The sequence below is a fragment of the Oncorhynchus mykiss genome, chromosome 13 (assembly GCF_057628025.1).
Source record: "Oncorhynchus mykiss isolate SJ-2025 chromosome 13, ASM5762802v1, whole genome shotgun sequence".
Classification (NCBI taxonomy): domain Eukaryota; kingdom Metazoa; phylum Chordata; class Actinopteri; order Salmoniformes; family Salmonidae; genus Oncorhynchus; species Oncorhynchus mykiss.
The window spans coordinates 75,703,876-75,718,870 of record NC_143034.1 but is presented as its reverse complement, the minus strand read 5'-3'; the positions used below and the strand labels follow the sequence as shown (position 1 = coordinate 75,718,870).

Below are 14,995 nucleotides of genomic sequence, written 5' to 3'. Positions count from 1 at the left end.
TCAGCTTTTTGTGTGTGTCTGTGTGTGTCTGTGTGTGTGTGTCTGTGTGTCTGTGTGTGTGTGTCTGTGTGTGTGTGTGTGTGTGTGTGTCTGTGTGTGTGTGTGTGTCTCTCTGTGTGTGTGTGTCTGTGTGTCTGTGTGTGTGTGTGTGTGTGTGTGTGTGTGTGTGTCTGTGTGTGTGTGTGTTTCTGTGTGTGTGTGTGTGTGTGTGTGTGTGTGTAGTGTGTGTGTGTTTCTGTGTGTTTCTGTGTGTTTCTGTGTGTTTCTGTGTGTTTCTGTGTGTGTGTGTGTGTGTGTGTGTGTGTGTAGTGTGTGCAGTAATACTCCTGGTTTGATACAGCTACCACCTGCTATATCAAGTCAAATTGAAACACTCCTGTTGTGATGAGATGAAACGTGTTTCAATAAAAGGACAGAAGAAGAGGAGAGAAGGATGAGGGAGAGAAATAAATAAACAATGAGAAAAAGGGAAGGAAAGGAGGTGGATACAGGAGAGGGAAAGGAGATGGATACAGGAGAGGGAAAGGAGATGGACACAGGAGAGGGAAAGGAGGTGGACACAGGAGAGGGAAAGGAGATGGACACAGGAGAGGGAAAGGAGATGGACACAGGAGAGGGAAAGGAGATGGACACAGGAGAGGGAAAGGAGATGGACACAGGAGAGGGAAAGGAGATGGACACAGGAGAGGGAAAGGAGATGGATACAGGAGAGGGAAAGGAGGTGGACACAGGAGAGGAAAAGGAGGTGGATACAGGAGAGGAAAAGGAGAGGGAAAGGAGGTGGACACAGGAGAGGGAAAGGAGATGGACACAGGAGAGGGAAAGGAGATGGATACAGGAGAGGGAAAGGAGGTGGACACAGGAGAGGAAAAGGAGGTGGATACAGGAGAGGAAAAGGAGATGGACACATGAGAGGGAAAGGAGAGGGACACAGGAGAGGGAAAGGAGGTGGACACAGGAGAGGGAAAGGAGGTGGACACAGGAGTTTGAAAGGAGGTGGATACAGGAGAGGAAAAGGAGGTGGATACAGGAGAGGAAAAGGAGATGGACACAGGAGAAGAAAAGGAGATGGACACAGGAGAGGGAAAGGAGATGGACACATGAGAGGGAAAGGAGGTGGATACAGGATTGGGAAAGGAGATGGACACAGGAGTTTGAAAGGAAGTGGATACAGGAGAGGAAAAGGAGGTGGATACAGGAGAGGAAAAGGAGATGGACACATGAGAGGGAAAGGAGATGGACACAGGAGAGGGAAAGGAGATGGACACAGGAGAGGGAAAGGAGATGGACACAGGAGAGGAGAAGGAGGTGGACACAGGAGAGGGAAAGGAGATGGACACAGGAGAGGGAAAGGAGATGGACACAGGAGAGAGAAAGGAGATGGACACAGGAGAGGAAAGGAGGTGGACACAGGAGAGGGACAGAGGAGAGGAAAAGGAGATGGACACAGGAGAGGGACAGAGGAGAGGGAAAGGAGATGGACTCAGGAGAGGGAAAGGAGATGGACACAGGAGAGGGAAAGGAGATGGACACAGGAGAGGAAAAGGAAACAGAGTAGGCTTGTCATTATTTAGATGAGATTTACTAGGAACCTAATAGCCGATGCCAGTGACAACAGCTAGTCTGGGGTCAGGGGTCAGACACATGACCAAAAATACATTACAGACAAATTACTTTACCATTCACATCCATTTAAAACATTCACATGTAGTGTGTGTTCATCTAGAAGTTACACGTGTCAGTACATACACACAACCAGTAGGTCACATGTCAGTACATACACACAACCAGTAGGTCACATGTCAGTACATACACACAACCAGTAGGTCACATGTCAGTACATACACACAACCAGTAGGTCACATGTCAGTACATACACACAACCAGTAGGTCACATGTCAGTACATACACACAACCAGTAGGTCACATGTCAGTACATACACACAACCAGTAGGTCACATGTCAGTACATACACACAACCAGTAGGTCACATGTCAGTACAGACACACAACCAGTAGGTCACATGTCAGTACATACACACAACCAGTAGGTCACATGTCAGTACATACACACAACCAGTAGGTCACATGTCAGTACAGACACACAACCAGTAGGTCACATGGCAATACATACACACAACCAGTAGGTCACGTGTCAGTACATACACACAACCAGTAGGTCACATGTCAGTACATACACACAACCAGTAGGTCACATGTCAGTACATACACACAACCAGTAGGTCACATGTCAGTACATACACACAACCAGTAGGTCACATGTCAGTACATACACACAACCAGTAGGTCACATGTCAGTACATACACACAACCAGTAGGTCACATGTCAGTACATACACACAACAAGTAGGTCACATGTCAGTACATACACACAACCAGTAGGTCACATGGGGGAGAGGTACATACACACAACCAGTAGGTCACATGTCAGTACATACACACAACCAGTAGGTCACATGGGGGAGAGGTACATACACACAACCAGTAGGTCACATGGGGGAGAGGTACATACACACAACCAGTAGGTCACATGAGGGAGAGGTACATACACACAACCAGTAGGTCACATGGGGGAGAGGTACAGACACACAACCAGTAGGTCACATGGGGGAGAGGTACATACACACAACCAGTAGGTCACATGGGGGGGAGGTACATACACACAACCAGTAGGTCACATGAGGGAGAGGTACATACACACAACCAGTAGGTCACATGGGGGAGAGGTACATACACACAACCAGTAGGTCACATGAGGGAGAGGTACATACACACAACCAGTAGGTCACATGGGGGAGAGGCACATACACACAACCAGTAGGTCACATGGGGTAGAGGCACATACACACAACCAGTAGGTCACATGTCAGTACATACACACAACCAGTAGGTCACATGGGGGAGAGGTACATACACACAACCAGTAGGTCACATGGGGGAGAGGCACATACACACAACCAGTAGGTCACATGGGGGAGAGGTACATACACACAACCAGTAGGTCACATGGGGGAGAGGTACATACACACAACCAGTAGGTCACATGGGGGAGAGGTACATACACACAACCAGTAGGTCACATGGGGGAGAGGTACATACACACAACCAGTAGGTCACATGGGGGAGAGGTACAGACACACAACCAGTAGGTCACATGGGGGAGAGGTACATACACACAACCAGTAGGTCACATGGGGGAGAGGTACATACACACAACCAGTAGGTCACATGGGGGAGCGGTACATACACACAACCAGTAGGTCACATGGGGGAGAGGTACATACACACAACCAGTAGGTCACATGTCAGTACATACACACAACCAGTAGGTCACATGGGGGAGAGGTACATACACACAACCAGTAGGTCACATGGGGGAGAGGCACATACACACAACCAGTAGGTCACATGGGGGAGAGGTACATACACACAACCAGTAGGTCACATGTCAGTACATACACACAACCAGTAGGTCACATGGGGGAGAGGCACATACAAACAACCAGTAGGTCACATGGGGGAGAGGCACATACACACAACCAGTAGGTCACATGGGGGAGAGGCACATACACACAACCAGTAGGTCACATGGGGGAGAGGTACATACACACAACCAGTAGGTCACATGGAGGAGAGGTACATACACACAACCAGTAGGTCACATGGGGGAGAGGTACAGACACACAACCAGTAGGTCACATGGGGGAGAGGCACATACACACAACCAGTAGGTCACATGGGGGAGAGGCACATACACACAACCAGTAGGTCACATGGGGGAGAGGTACATACACACAACCAGTAGGTCACATGGGGGAGAGGTACATACACACAACCAGTAGGTCACATGGGGGAGAGGTACATACACACAACCAGTAGGTCACATGGGGGAGAGGTACATACACACAACCAGTAGGTCACATGTCAGTACATACACACAACCAGTAGGTCACATGGGGGAGAGGTACATACACACAACCAGTAGGTCACATGGGGGAGAGGTACATACACACAACCAGTAGGTCACATGTCAGTACATACACACAACCAGTAGGTCACATGGGGGAGAGGTACATACACACAACCAGTAGGTCACATGAGGGAGAGGTACATACACACAACCAGTAGGTCACATGGGGGAGAGGCACATACACACAACCAGTAGGTCACATGGGGGAGAGGTACATACACACAACCAGTAGGTCACATGGGGGAGAGGTACATACACACAACCAGTAGGTCACATGGGGGAGAGGCACATACACACAACCAGTAGGTCACATGGGGGAGAGGTACATACACAACCAGTAGGTCACATGGGGGAGAGGCACATACACACAACCAGTAGGTCACATGGGGGAGAGGTACATACACACAACCAGTAGGTCACATGGGGGAGAGGCACATACACACAACCAGTAGGTCACATGGGGGAGAGGTACATACACACAACCAGTAGGTCACATGGGGGAGAGGCACATACACACAACCAGTAGGTCACATGGGGGAGAGGCACATACACACAACCAGTAGGTCACATGGGGGAGAGGTACATACACACAACCAGTAGGTCACATGTCAGTACATACACACAACCAGTAGGTCACATGGGGGAGAGGCACATGCACACAACCAGTAGGTCACATGGGGGAGAGGCACATACACACAACCAGTAGGTCACATGGGGGAGAGGCACATACACACAACCAGTAGGTCACATGGGGGAGAGGTACATACACACAACCAGTAGGTCACATGGGGGAGAGGCACATACACACAACCAGTAGGTCACATGGGGAAGAGGCACATACACACAACCAGTAGGTCACATGGGGGAGAGGCACATACACACAAGCAGTAGGTCACATGGGGGAGAGGCACATACACACAACCAGTAGGTCACATGGGGGAGAGGCACATACACACAACCAGTAGGTCACATGGGGGAGAGGCACATACACACAACCAGTAGGTCACATGGGGGAGAGGTACACTCACACAACCAGTAGGTCACATGGACGAGAGGTACATACACACAACCAGTAGGTCACATGGGGGAGAGGTACAGACACACAACCAGTAGGTCACATGGGGGAGAGGTACATACACACAACCAGTAGGTCACATGGGGGAGAGGCACATACACACAACCAGTAGGTCACATGGGGGAGAGGCACAGACACACAACCAGTAGGTCACATGGGGGAGAGGTACATACACACAACCAGTAGGTCACATGGGGGAGAGGTACAGACACACAACCAGTAGGTCACATGGGGGAGAGGTACAGACACACAACCAGTAGGTCACATGGGGGAGAGGTACATACACACAACCAGTAGGTCACATGGGGGAGAGGTACATACACACAACCAGTAGGTCACATGGGGGAGAGGCACATACACACAACCAGTAGGTCACATGGGGGAGAGGCACATACACACAACCAGTAGGTCACATGGGGGAGAGGTACAGACACACAACCAGTAGGTCACATGGGGGAGAGGCACATACACACAACCAGTAGATCACATTTGGGAGAGGTACAGACACACAACCAGTAGGTCACATGGGGGAGAGGTACATACACACAACCAGTAGGTCACATGGGGGAGAGGTACAGACACACAACCAGTAGGTCACATGGGGGAGAGGTACATACACACAACCAGTAGGTCACATGGGGGAGAGGTACAGACACACAACCAGTAGGTCACATGGGGGAGAGGTACATACACACAACCAGTAGGTCACATGGGGGAGAGGTACATACACACAACCAGTAGGTCACATGGGGGAGAGGCACATACACACAACCAGTAGGTCACATGGGGGAGAGGCACATACACACAACCAGTAGGTCACATGGGGGAGAGGTACATACACACAACCAGTAGGTCACATGGGGGAGAGGTACATACACACAACCAGTAGGTCACATGGGGGAGAGGCACATACACACAACCAGTAGGTCACATGGGGGAGAGGTACATACACAACCAGTAGGTCACATGGGGGAGAGGCACATACACACAACCAGTAGGTCACATGGGGGAGAGGTACATACACACAACCAGTAGGTCACATGGGGGAGAGGCACATACACACAACCAGTAGGTCACATGGGGGAGAGGTACATACACACAACCAGTAGGTCACATGGGGGAGAGGCACATACACACAACCAGTAGGTCACATGGGGAAGAGGCACATACACACAACCAGTAGGTCACATGGGGGAGAGGCACATACACACAACCAGTAGGTCACATGGGGGAGAGGCACATACACACAACCAGTAGGTCACATGGGGGAGAGGCACATACACACAACCAGTAGGTCACATGGGGGAGAGGCACATACACACAACCAGTAGGTCACATGGAGGAGAGGTACATACACACAACCAGTAGGTCACATGGGGGAGAGGTACAGACACACAACCAGTAGGTCACATGGGGGAGAGGTACATACACACAACCAGTAGGTCACATGGGGGAGAGGCACATACACACAACCAGTAGGTCACATGGGGGAGAGGCACAGACACACAACCAGTAGGTCACATGGGGGAGAGGTACATACACACAACCAGTAGGTCACATGGGGGAGAGGTACAGACACACAACCAGTAGGTCACATGGGGGAGAGGTACATACACACAACCAGTAGGTCACATGGGGGAGAGGTACATACACACAACCAGTAGGTCACATGGGGGAGAGGCACATACACACAACCAGTAGGTCACATGGGGGAGAGGCACATACACACAACCAGTAGGTCACATGGGGGAGAGGTACAGACACACAACCAGTAGGTCACATGGGGGAGAGGCACATACACACAACCAGTAGATCACATTTGGGAGAGGTACAGACACACAACCAGTAGGTCACATGGGGGAGAGGTACATACACACAACCAGTAGGTCACATGGGGGAGAGGTACAGACACACAACCAGTAGGTCACATGGGGGAGAGGTACATACACACAACCAGTAGGTCACATGGGGGAGAGGTACAGACACACAACCAGTAGGTCACATGGGGGAGAGGTACATACACACAACCAGTAGGTCACATGGGGGAGAGGTACATACACACAACCAGTAGGTCACATGGGGGAGAGGCACATACACACAACCAGTAGGTCACATGGGGGAGAGGCGTTGTGCCGTGAGGTGTTGCTTTATTTGTGTTTGAAACCAGGTCTGCTGTTCACTACCCCCCCCCCCCCCCCTGTTGTCATGGAAACCCACCTGTCACTCAGGAGGTTGTGAAATACCCTCATTGGATAGGGGAGGGAGGAAGGGATAAATGGAGGGAGGAGAGGGAGAAGGGAGGGAAGAAGGGGAGAGAGAGCAAGTGAGGGATGAGGGAGGGATAGAGCGAGAGAGCGATGAGGGAGGGAGGGATGAGGGAGAGAGGGAGGGAGGGATGAGGCAGGCAGGCAAAGCAATCAGAAAAATATCAGCCGCAGCAGGGGGTCACCCTAACATAACACCACACACACACACACACACACACACACACACACACACACACACACACACACACACACACACACACACAAACTGGGACAGACAAACCATTAAATTAATACAGTAGCACTCGGTGTCCCTGTCACTGTCTCTCTCCCTCTCTCTTGCTCTCTTTCTCTCTCTCGTTGAACCGCCCTCCCTCCCTCTGAGACTATGGTCGTTAACAGTAGTTAATAACTGACAGATACTCTGTGAGAGGAAACACCAGAACACCCATTGTCTGAAAGCAGCCTTGTCTGTGGTGTGTTAGTGTAGAATCATCTGGAAATGAGCAGAACATGACAATATTCTGCTCAGAGGTGACAGAGTTTTATACCGCCTCTCCTATACAAACTTTAACACTATAGTTGTCTGTCCTCTCTCCTTGCAGGCTCGGCCCCCACCCAGAGAACAGTGTTGTCTGCAGCCAAACCCAAGATCACCCTGGACCCTCACATACGTCTCAAGTCTGACAAACTGGACCTGGTGAGTCCACCTCTGCTCTCTGCCTGCCTGTTAGGCTGTCTGTCTGTCTGCCTGTCTGTTTGCCTGCCTGTTAGGCTGTCTGTCTGTCTGCCTGTCTGTCTGTCTGTCTGTCTGTCTGTCTGCCTGCCTGTTAGGCTGTCTGTATGTCTGTCTGTCTGTCTGCCTGCCTGTCTGTCTGTCTGTCTGTCTGGCTGCCTGCCTGCCTGTTAGGCTGTCTGTCTGTCTATCTGTCTGGCTGCCTGCCTGTTAGGCTGTCTGTCTGTCTGTCTGTCTGTCTGTCTGTCTGTCTAGACCCCCACGTATGCCTCAAGTCTGACAAACTATCCCTGGTGAGTCCCTAGTGTCTGCTCTGATGAACTATCCCTGGTGAGTCCCTAGTGTCTGCTCTGATGAACTAGCCCTGGTGAGACCCTTGTGTCTGCTCTGATGAACTAGCCCTGATGAGTCCCTAGTGTCCCATCTCTCTCTCTATTCCCCATCCTCCCATCCCTCTCTCTATTCCCCATCCTCCCATCTCTCTCTCTATTCCCCATCCTTCCATATATCACCTTCACAATAAATCCATGTAATATAGCCTAAACCTTCACAATAAATCCATGTAATATAGCCTACACCTTCACAATAAATCCATGTAATATAGCCTAAACCTTCACAATAAATCCATGTAATATAGCCTACACCTTCACAATAAATCCATGTAATATAGCCTAAACCTTCACAATAAATCCATGTAATATAGCCTAAACATTCACAATAAATCCATGTAATATAGCCTAAACCTTCACAATAAATCCATGTAATATAGCCTACACCTTCACAATAAATCCATGTAATATAGCCTAAACCTTCACAATAAATCCATGTAATATAGCCTAAACCTTCACAATAAATCCATGTAATATAGCCTACACCTTCACAATAAATCCATGTAATATAGCCTAAACCTTCACAATAAATCCATGTAATATAGCCTAAACCTTCACAATAAATCCATGTAATATAGCCTAAACCTTCACAATAAATCCATGTAATATAGCCTAAACCTTCACAATAAATCCATGTAATATAGCCTAAACCTTCACAATAAATCCATGTAATATAGCCTAAACCTTCAAAATAAATCCATGTAATATAGCCTACACCTTCACAATAAATCCATGTAATATAGCCTAAACCTTCACAATAAATCCATGTAATATAGCCTACACATTCACAATAAATCCATGTAATATAGCCTACGCCTTCACAATAAATCCATGTAATATAGCCTAAACCTTCACAATAAATCCATGTAATATAGCCTACACCTTCACAATAAATCCATGTAATATAGCCTAAACCTTCACAATAAATCCATGTAATATAGCCTAAACCTTCACAATAAATCCATGTAATATAGCCTACACCTTCACAATAAATCCATGTAATATAGCCTACACCTTCACAATAAATCCATGTAATATAGCCTAAACCTTCACAATAAATCCATGTAATATAGCCTAAACCTTCACAATAAATCCATGTAATATAGCCTAAACCTTCACAATAAATCCATGTAATATAGCCTAAACCTTCACAATAAATCCATGTAATATAGTCTACACCTTCACAATAAATCCATGTAATATAGCCTACACCTTCACAATAAATCCATGTAATATAGCCTACACCTTCACAATAAATCCATGTAATATAGCCTAAACCTTCACAATAAATCCATGTAATATAGTCTACACTTTCACAATAAATCCATGTAATATAGCCTAAACCTTCACAATAAATCCATGTAATATAGCCTAAACCTTCACAATAAATCCATGTAATATAGCCTAAACCTTCACAATAAATCCATGTAATATAGCCTAAACCTTCACAATAAATCCATGTAATATAGTCTACACCTTCACAATAAATCCATGTAATATAGCCTAAACCTTCACAATAAATCCATGTAATATAGCCTAAACCTTCACAATAAATCCATGTAATATAGCCTAAACCTTCACAATAAATCCATGTAATATAGCCTAAACCTTCACAATAAATCCATGTAATATAGCCTAAACCTTCACAATAAATCCATGTAATATAGCCTAAACCTTCACAATAAATCCATGTAATATAGTCTACACCTTCACAATAAATCCATGTAATATAGCCTAAACCTTCACAATAAATCCATGTAATATAGCCTAAACCTTCACAATAAATCCATGTAATATAGCCTACACCTTCACAATAAATCCATGTAATATAGCCTACACCTTCACAATAAATCCATGTAATATAGCCTACACCTTCACAATAAATCCATGTAATATAGCCTAAACCTTCACAATAAATCCATGTAATATAGCCTACACCTTCACAATAAATCCATGTAATATAGCCTACACCTTCACAATAAATCCATGTAATATAGCCTAAACCTTCACAATGAATCCATGTAATATAGCCTAAACCTTCACAATAAATCCATGTAATATAGCCTAAACCTTCACAATAAATCCATGTAATATAGCCTAAACCTTCACAATAAATCCATGTAATATAGCCTAAACCTTCACAATAAATCCATGTAATATAGCCTAAACCTTCACAATAAATCCATGTAATATAGCCTAAACCTTCACAATAAATCCATGTAATATAGCCTAAACCTTCACAATAAATCCATGTAATATAGCCTAAACCTTCACAATAAATCCATGTAACATAGCCTAAACCTTCACAATAAATCCATGTAATATAGCCTAAACCTTCACAATAAATCCATGTAATATAGCCTAAACCTTCACAATAAATCCATGTAATATAGCCTAAACCTTCACAATAAATCCATGTAATATAGCCTACACCTTCACAATAAATCCATGTAATATAGCCTAAACCTTCACAATAAATCCATGTAATATAGCCTAAACCTTCACAATAAATCCATGTAATATAGCCTAAACCTTCACAATAAATCCATGTAATATAGCCTACGCTTTCACAATAAATCCATGATTTATTTTAGACAGGTCGAAAGAACCATGATATGAAGAGAACGTAGTCTATTTCAGGAGAACAGAATAGCGTAGTCTGAGTTGTCTTTATGTTAGGCCCTGATCTGGCTATGCCATATAGCTGTAATTTAGCAGACAAGATTTGGTTAGAATTCCATGGCATTATTTTACTGTATATAATCTCATTCTCTATCTATCTATCTATCTATCTATCTATCTATCTATCTATCTATCTATCTATCTATCTATCTATCTATCTATCTATCTATCTATCTATCTATCTATCTCTATCTCTATCTCTATCTCTATCTCTCTTTCTGTCTCTTTCAATTCAATTCAAGGGCTTTATTGGCATGGGAAACATGTGTTAACATTGCCAAAGCAAGTGAGGTAGACGACATACAAAGTGAATATATAAAGTGAAAAACAACAAAAATTAACAGTAGACATTACACATACAGAGGTTTCAAAACAGTAAAGACATTACAAATGTCATATTATATATATATATACAGTGTTTTAACAATATACAAATGGTTAAAGGACACAAGATAAAATAAATACGCATAAATATGGGTTGTATTTACAATGGTGTGTGTTCTTCACTGGTTGCCCTTTTCTCGTGGCAACAGGTCCCTCTCTCTCTGTCTCTCTTTCTCTCTCTCTCACTCCATTCCACCACCATATACTCCCCCTGTATCTCTCTCTCTCCATTCTACCACCATATACTCCCCCTGTAATCTCTCTCCATTCTACCACCATATACTCCCCCTGTATCTCTCTCTCTCTCCATTCCACCACCATATACTCCCCCTGTATCTCTGTCCATTCCACCACCATATACTCCCCCTGTCTCTCTCTCCATTCCACCACCATATACTCCCCCTGTATCTCTCTCCATTCCACCACCATATACTCCCCCTGTATCTCTCTCTCTCCATTCCACCACCATATACTCCCCCTATATCTCTCTCTCTCCATTCCACCACCATATACTCCCCCTGTCTCTCTCTCCATTCTACCACCATATACTCCCCCTGTCTCTCTCCATTCCACCACCATATACTCCCTCTGTATCTCTCTCCATTCCACCACCATATACTCCCCCTGTATCTCTCTCTCTCTCTCCATTCCACCACCATATACTCCCCCTGTATCTCTCTCCATTCTACCACCATATACTCCCCCTGTATCTCTCTCCATTCCACCACCATATACTCCCCCTGTATCTCTCTCTCTCTCTCTCTCTCTCTCTCTCTCTCCATTCCACCACCATATACTCCCCTGTATCTCTCTCTCTCTCTCCATTCCACCACCATATACTCCCCCTGTATCTCTCTCCATTCCACCACCATATACTCCCCCTGTATCTCTCTCCATTCCACCACCATATACTCCCCCTGTATCTCTCTCCATTCCACCACCATATACTCCCCCTGTATCTCTCTCTCTCTCTCTCCATTCCACCACCATATACTCCCCCTGTATCTCTCTCCATTCCACCACCATATACTCCCCCTGTATCTCTCTCTCTCTCTCCATTCCACCACCATATACTCCCCCTGTATCTCTCTCCATTCTACCACCATATACTCCCCCTGTATCTCTCTCCATTCCACCACCATATACTCCCCCTGTATCTCTCTCCATTCTACCACCATATACTCCCCCTGTCTCTCTCTCCATTCCACCACCATATACTCCCCCTGTATCTCTCTCCATTCCACCACCATATACTCCCCCTGTCTCTCTGTGTGCCGGTAGTTTTGTCACAATGTCCTCTGCAGTTGTTTAACAGTGATTTTAATCTAATCTTAATCTCACTCAGTCTGTGACTGACCCTAATCTAGCACAGTCTCATTAATGGGATTAGGCCCTGGCTGTGGCTCTAGTCCCTGCTCCCTGGCTCTAGTCCCTGCTCCCTGGCTCTAGTCCCTGCTCCCTGGCTCTAGTCCCTTCTCCCTGGCTCTAGTCCCTGCTCCCTGGCTCTAGTCCCTGCTCCCTGGCTCTAGTCCCTGCTCCCTGGCTCTAGTCCCTGCTCCCTGGCTCTAGTCCCTGCTCCCTGGCTCTGGTCCCTGCTCCCTGGCTCTGGTTCCTGCTCCCTGGCTCTAGTCCCTGCTCCCTGGCTCTAGTCCCTGCTCCCTGGCTCTAGTCCCTTCTCCCTGGCTCTAGTCCCTTCTCCCTGGCTCTAGTCCCTGCTCCCTGGCTCTAGTCCCTGCTCCCTGGCTCTAGTCCCTGCTCCCTGGCTCTAGTCCCTGCTCCCTGGCTCTGGTTCATGCCTGGTACAGGGTTGCGTTGCCGGAGGGAGCAATTTAACGTCGCACACAGATACAATGCTCTACAGCTTTACTGTACTGGTTAACTGTGGGGACAGAGACAGGGTTAGTTTGGGTTGAATAACACACAGACACAATGCCCTACAGCTTTACTGTACTGGTTAACTGTGGGGACAGAGACAGGGTTAGTTTGGGTTGAATAACACACAGACACAATGCCCTACAGCTTTACTGTACTGGTTAACTGTGGGGACAGAGACAGGGTTAGTTTGGGTTGAATAACACACAGACAATGCTCTACAGCTTTACTGTACTGGTTAACTGTGGTGACATGTGACAGAGACAGGGTTAGTTTGGGTTGAATAACACACAGACACAATGCCCTACAGCTTTACTGTACTGGTTAACTGTGGTGACAGAGACAGGGTTAGTTTGGGTTGAATAACACACCGACACAATGCCCTACAGCTTTACTGTACTGGTTAACTGTGGTGACAGAGACAGGGTTAGTTTGGGTTGAATAACACACAGACACAATGCCCTACAGCTTTACTGTACTGGTTAACTGCGGTGACAGAGACAGGGTTAGTTTGGGTTGAATAACACACAGACACAATGCCCTACAGCTTTACTGTACTGGTTAACTGTGGTGACAGAGACAGGGTTAGTTTGGGTTGAATAACACACAGACACAATGCCCTACAGCTTTACTGTACTGGTTAACTGTGGTGACAGAGACAGGGTTAGTTTGGGTTGAATAACACACAGACACAATGCCCTACAGCTTTACTGTACTGGTTAACTGTGGTGACAGAGACAGGGTTAGTTTGGGTTGAATAACACACAGACACAATGCTCTACAGCTTTACTGTACTGGTTAACTGTGGTGACAGAGACAGGGTTAGTTTGGGTTGAATAACACACAGACAATGCTCTACAGCTTTACTGTACTGGTTAACTGTGGTGACAGAGACAGGGTTAGTTTGGGTTGAATAACACACAGACACAATGCCCTACAGCTTTACTGTACTGGTTAACTGTGGTGACAGAGACAGGGTTAGTTTGGGTTGAATAACACACAGACACAATGCCCTACAGCTTTACTGTACTGGTTAACTGTGGTGACAGAGACAGGGTTAGTTTGGGTTGAATAACACACAGACACAATGCCCAACAGCTTTACTGTACTGGTTAACTGTGGTGACATGTGACAGGGTTAGTTTGGGTTGAATAACACACAGACACAATGCTCTACAGCTTTACTGTACTGGTTAACTGTGGTGACAGAGACAGGGTTAGTTTGGGTTGAATAACACACAGACACAATGCCCAACAGCTTTACTGTACTGGTTAACTGTGGTGACAGAGACAGGGTTAGTTTGGGTTGAATAACACACAGACACAATGCCCAACAGCTTTACTGTACTGGTTAACTGTGGTGACAGAGACAGGGTTAGTTTGGGTTGAATAACACACAGACACAATGCCCTACAGCTTTACTGTACTGGTTAACTGTGGTGACAGAGACAGGGTTAGTTTGGGTTGAATAACACACAGACACAATGCCCTACAGCTTTACTGTACTGGTTAACTGTGGTGACAGAGACAGGGTTAGTTTGGGTTGAATAACACACAGACACAATGCCCTACAGCTTTACTGTACTGGTTAACTGTGGTGACAG

The 14,995-nt window shown here is 46.3% G+C and overlaps 1 protein-coding gene across 7 annotated transcripts in view; it reads left to right on the top strand.

The window, feature by feature from the left end:
* The window catches only part of LOC110487124 (syntaxin-binding protein 4), a 141,615-nt gene that overhangs the window by 102,912 nt on the left and 23,708 nt on the right, over nt 1-14,995 (top strand). For all 7 annotated transcript variants that reach the window (XM_090197665.1, XM_090197666.1, XM_090197664.1 and 4 more), the window contains exon 12: nt 7,935-8,029. In XM_090197665.1, coding sequence (XP_090053791.1) covers nt 7,935-8,029 — 95 coding nt within the window. The remainder of the gene's footprint in view (nt 1-7,934; nt 8,030-14,995) is intronic.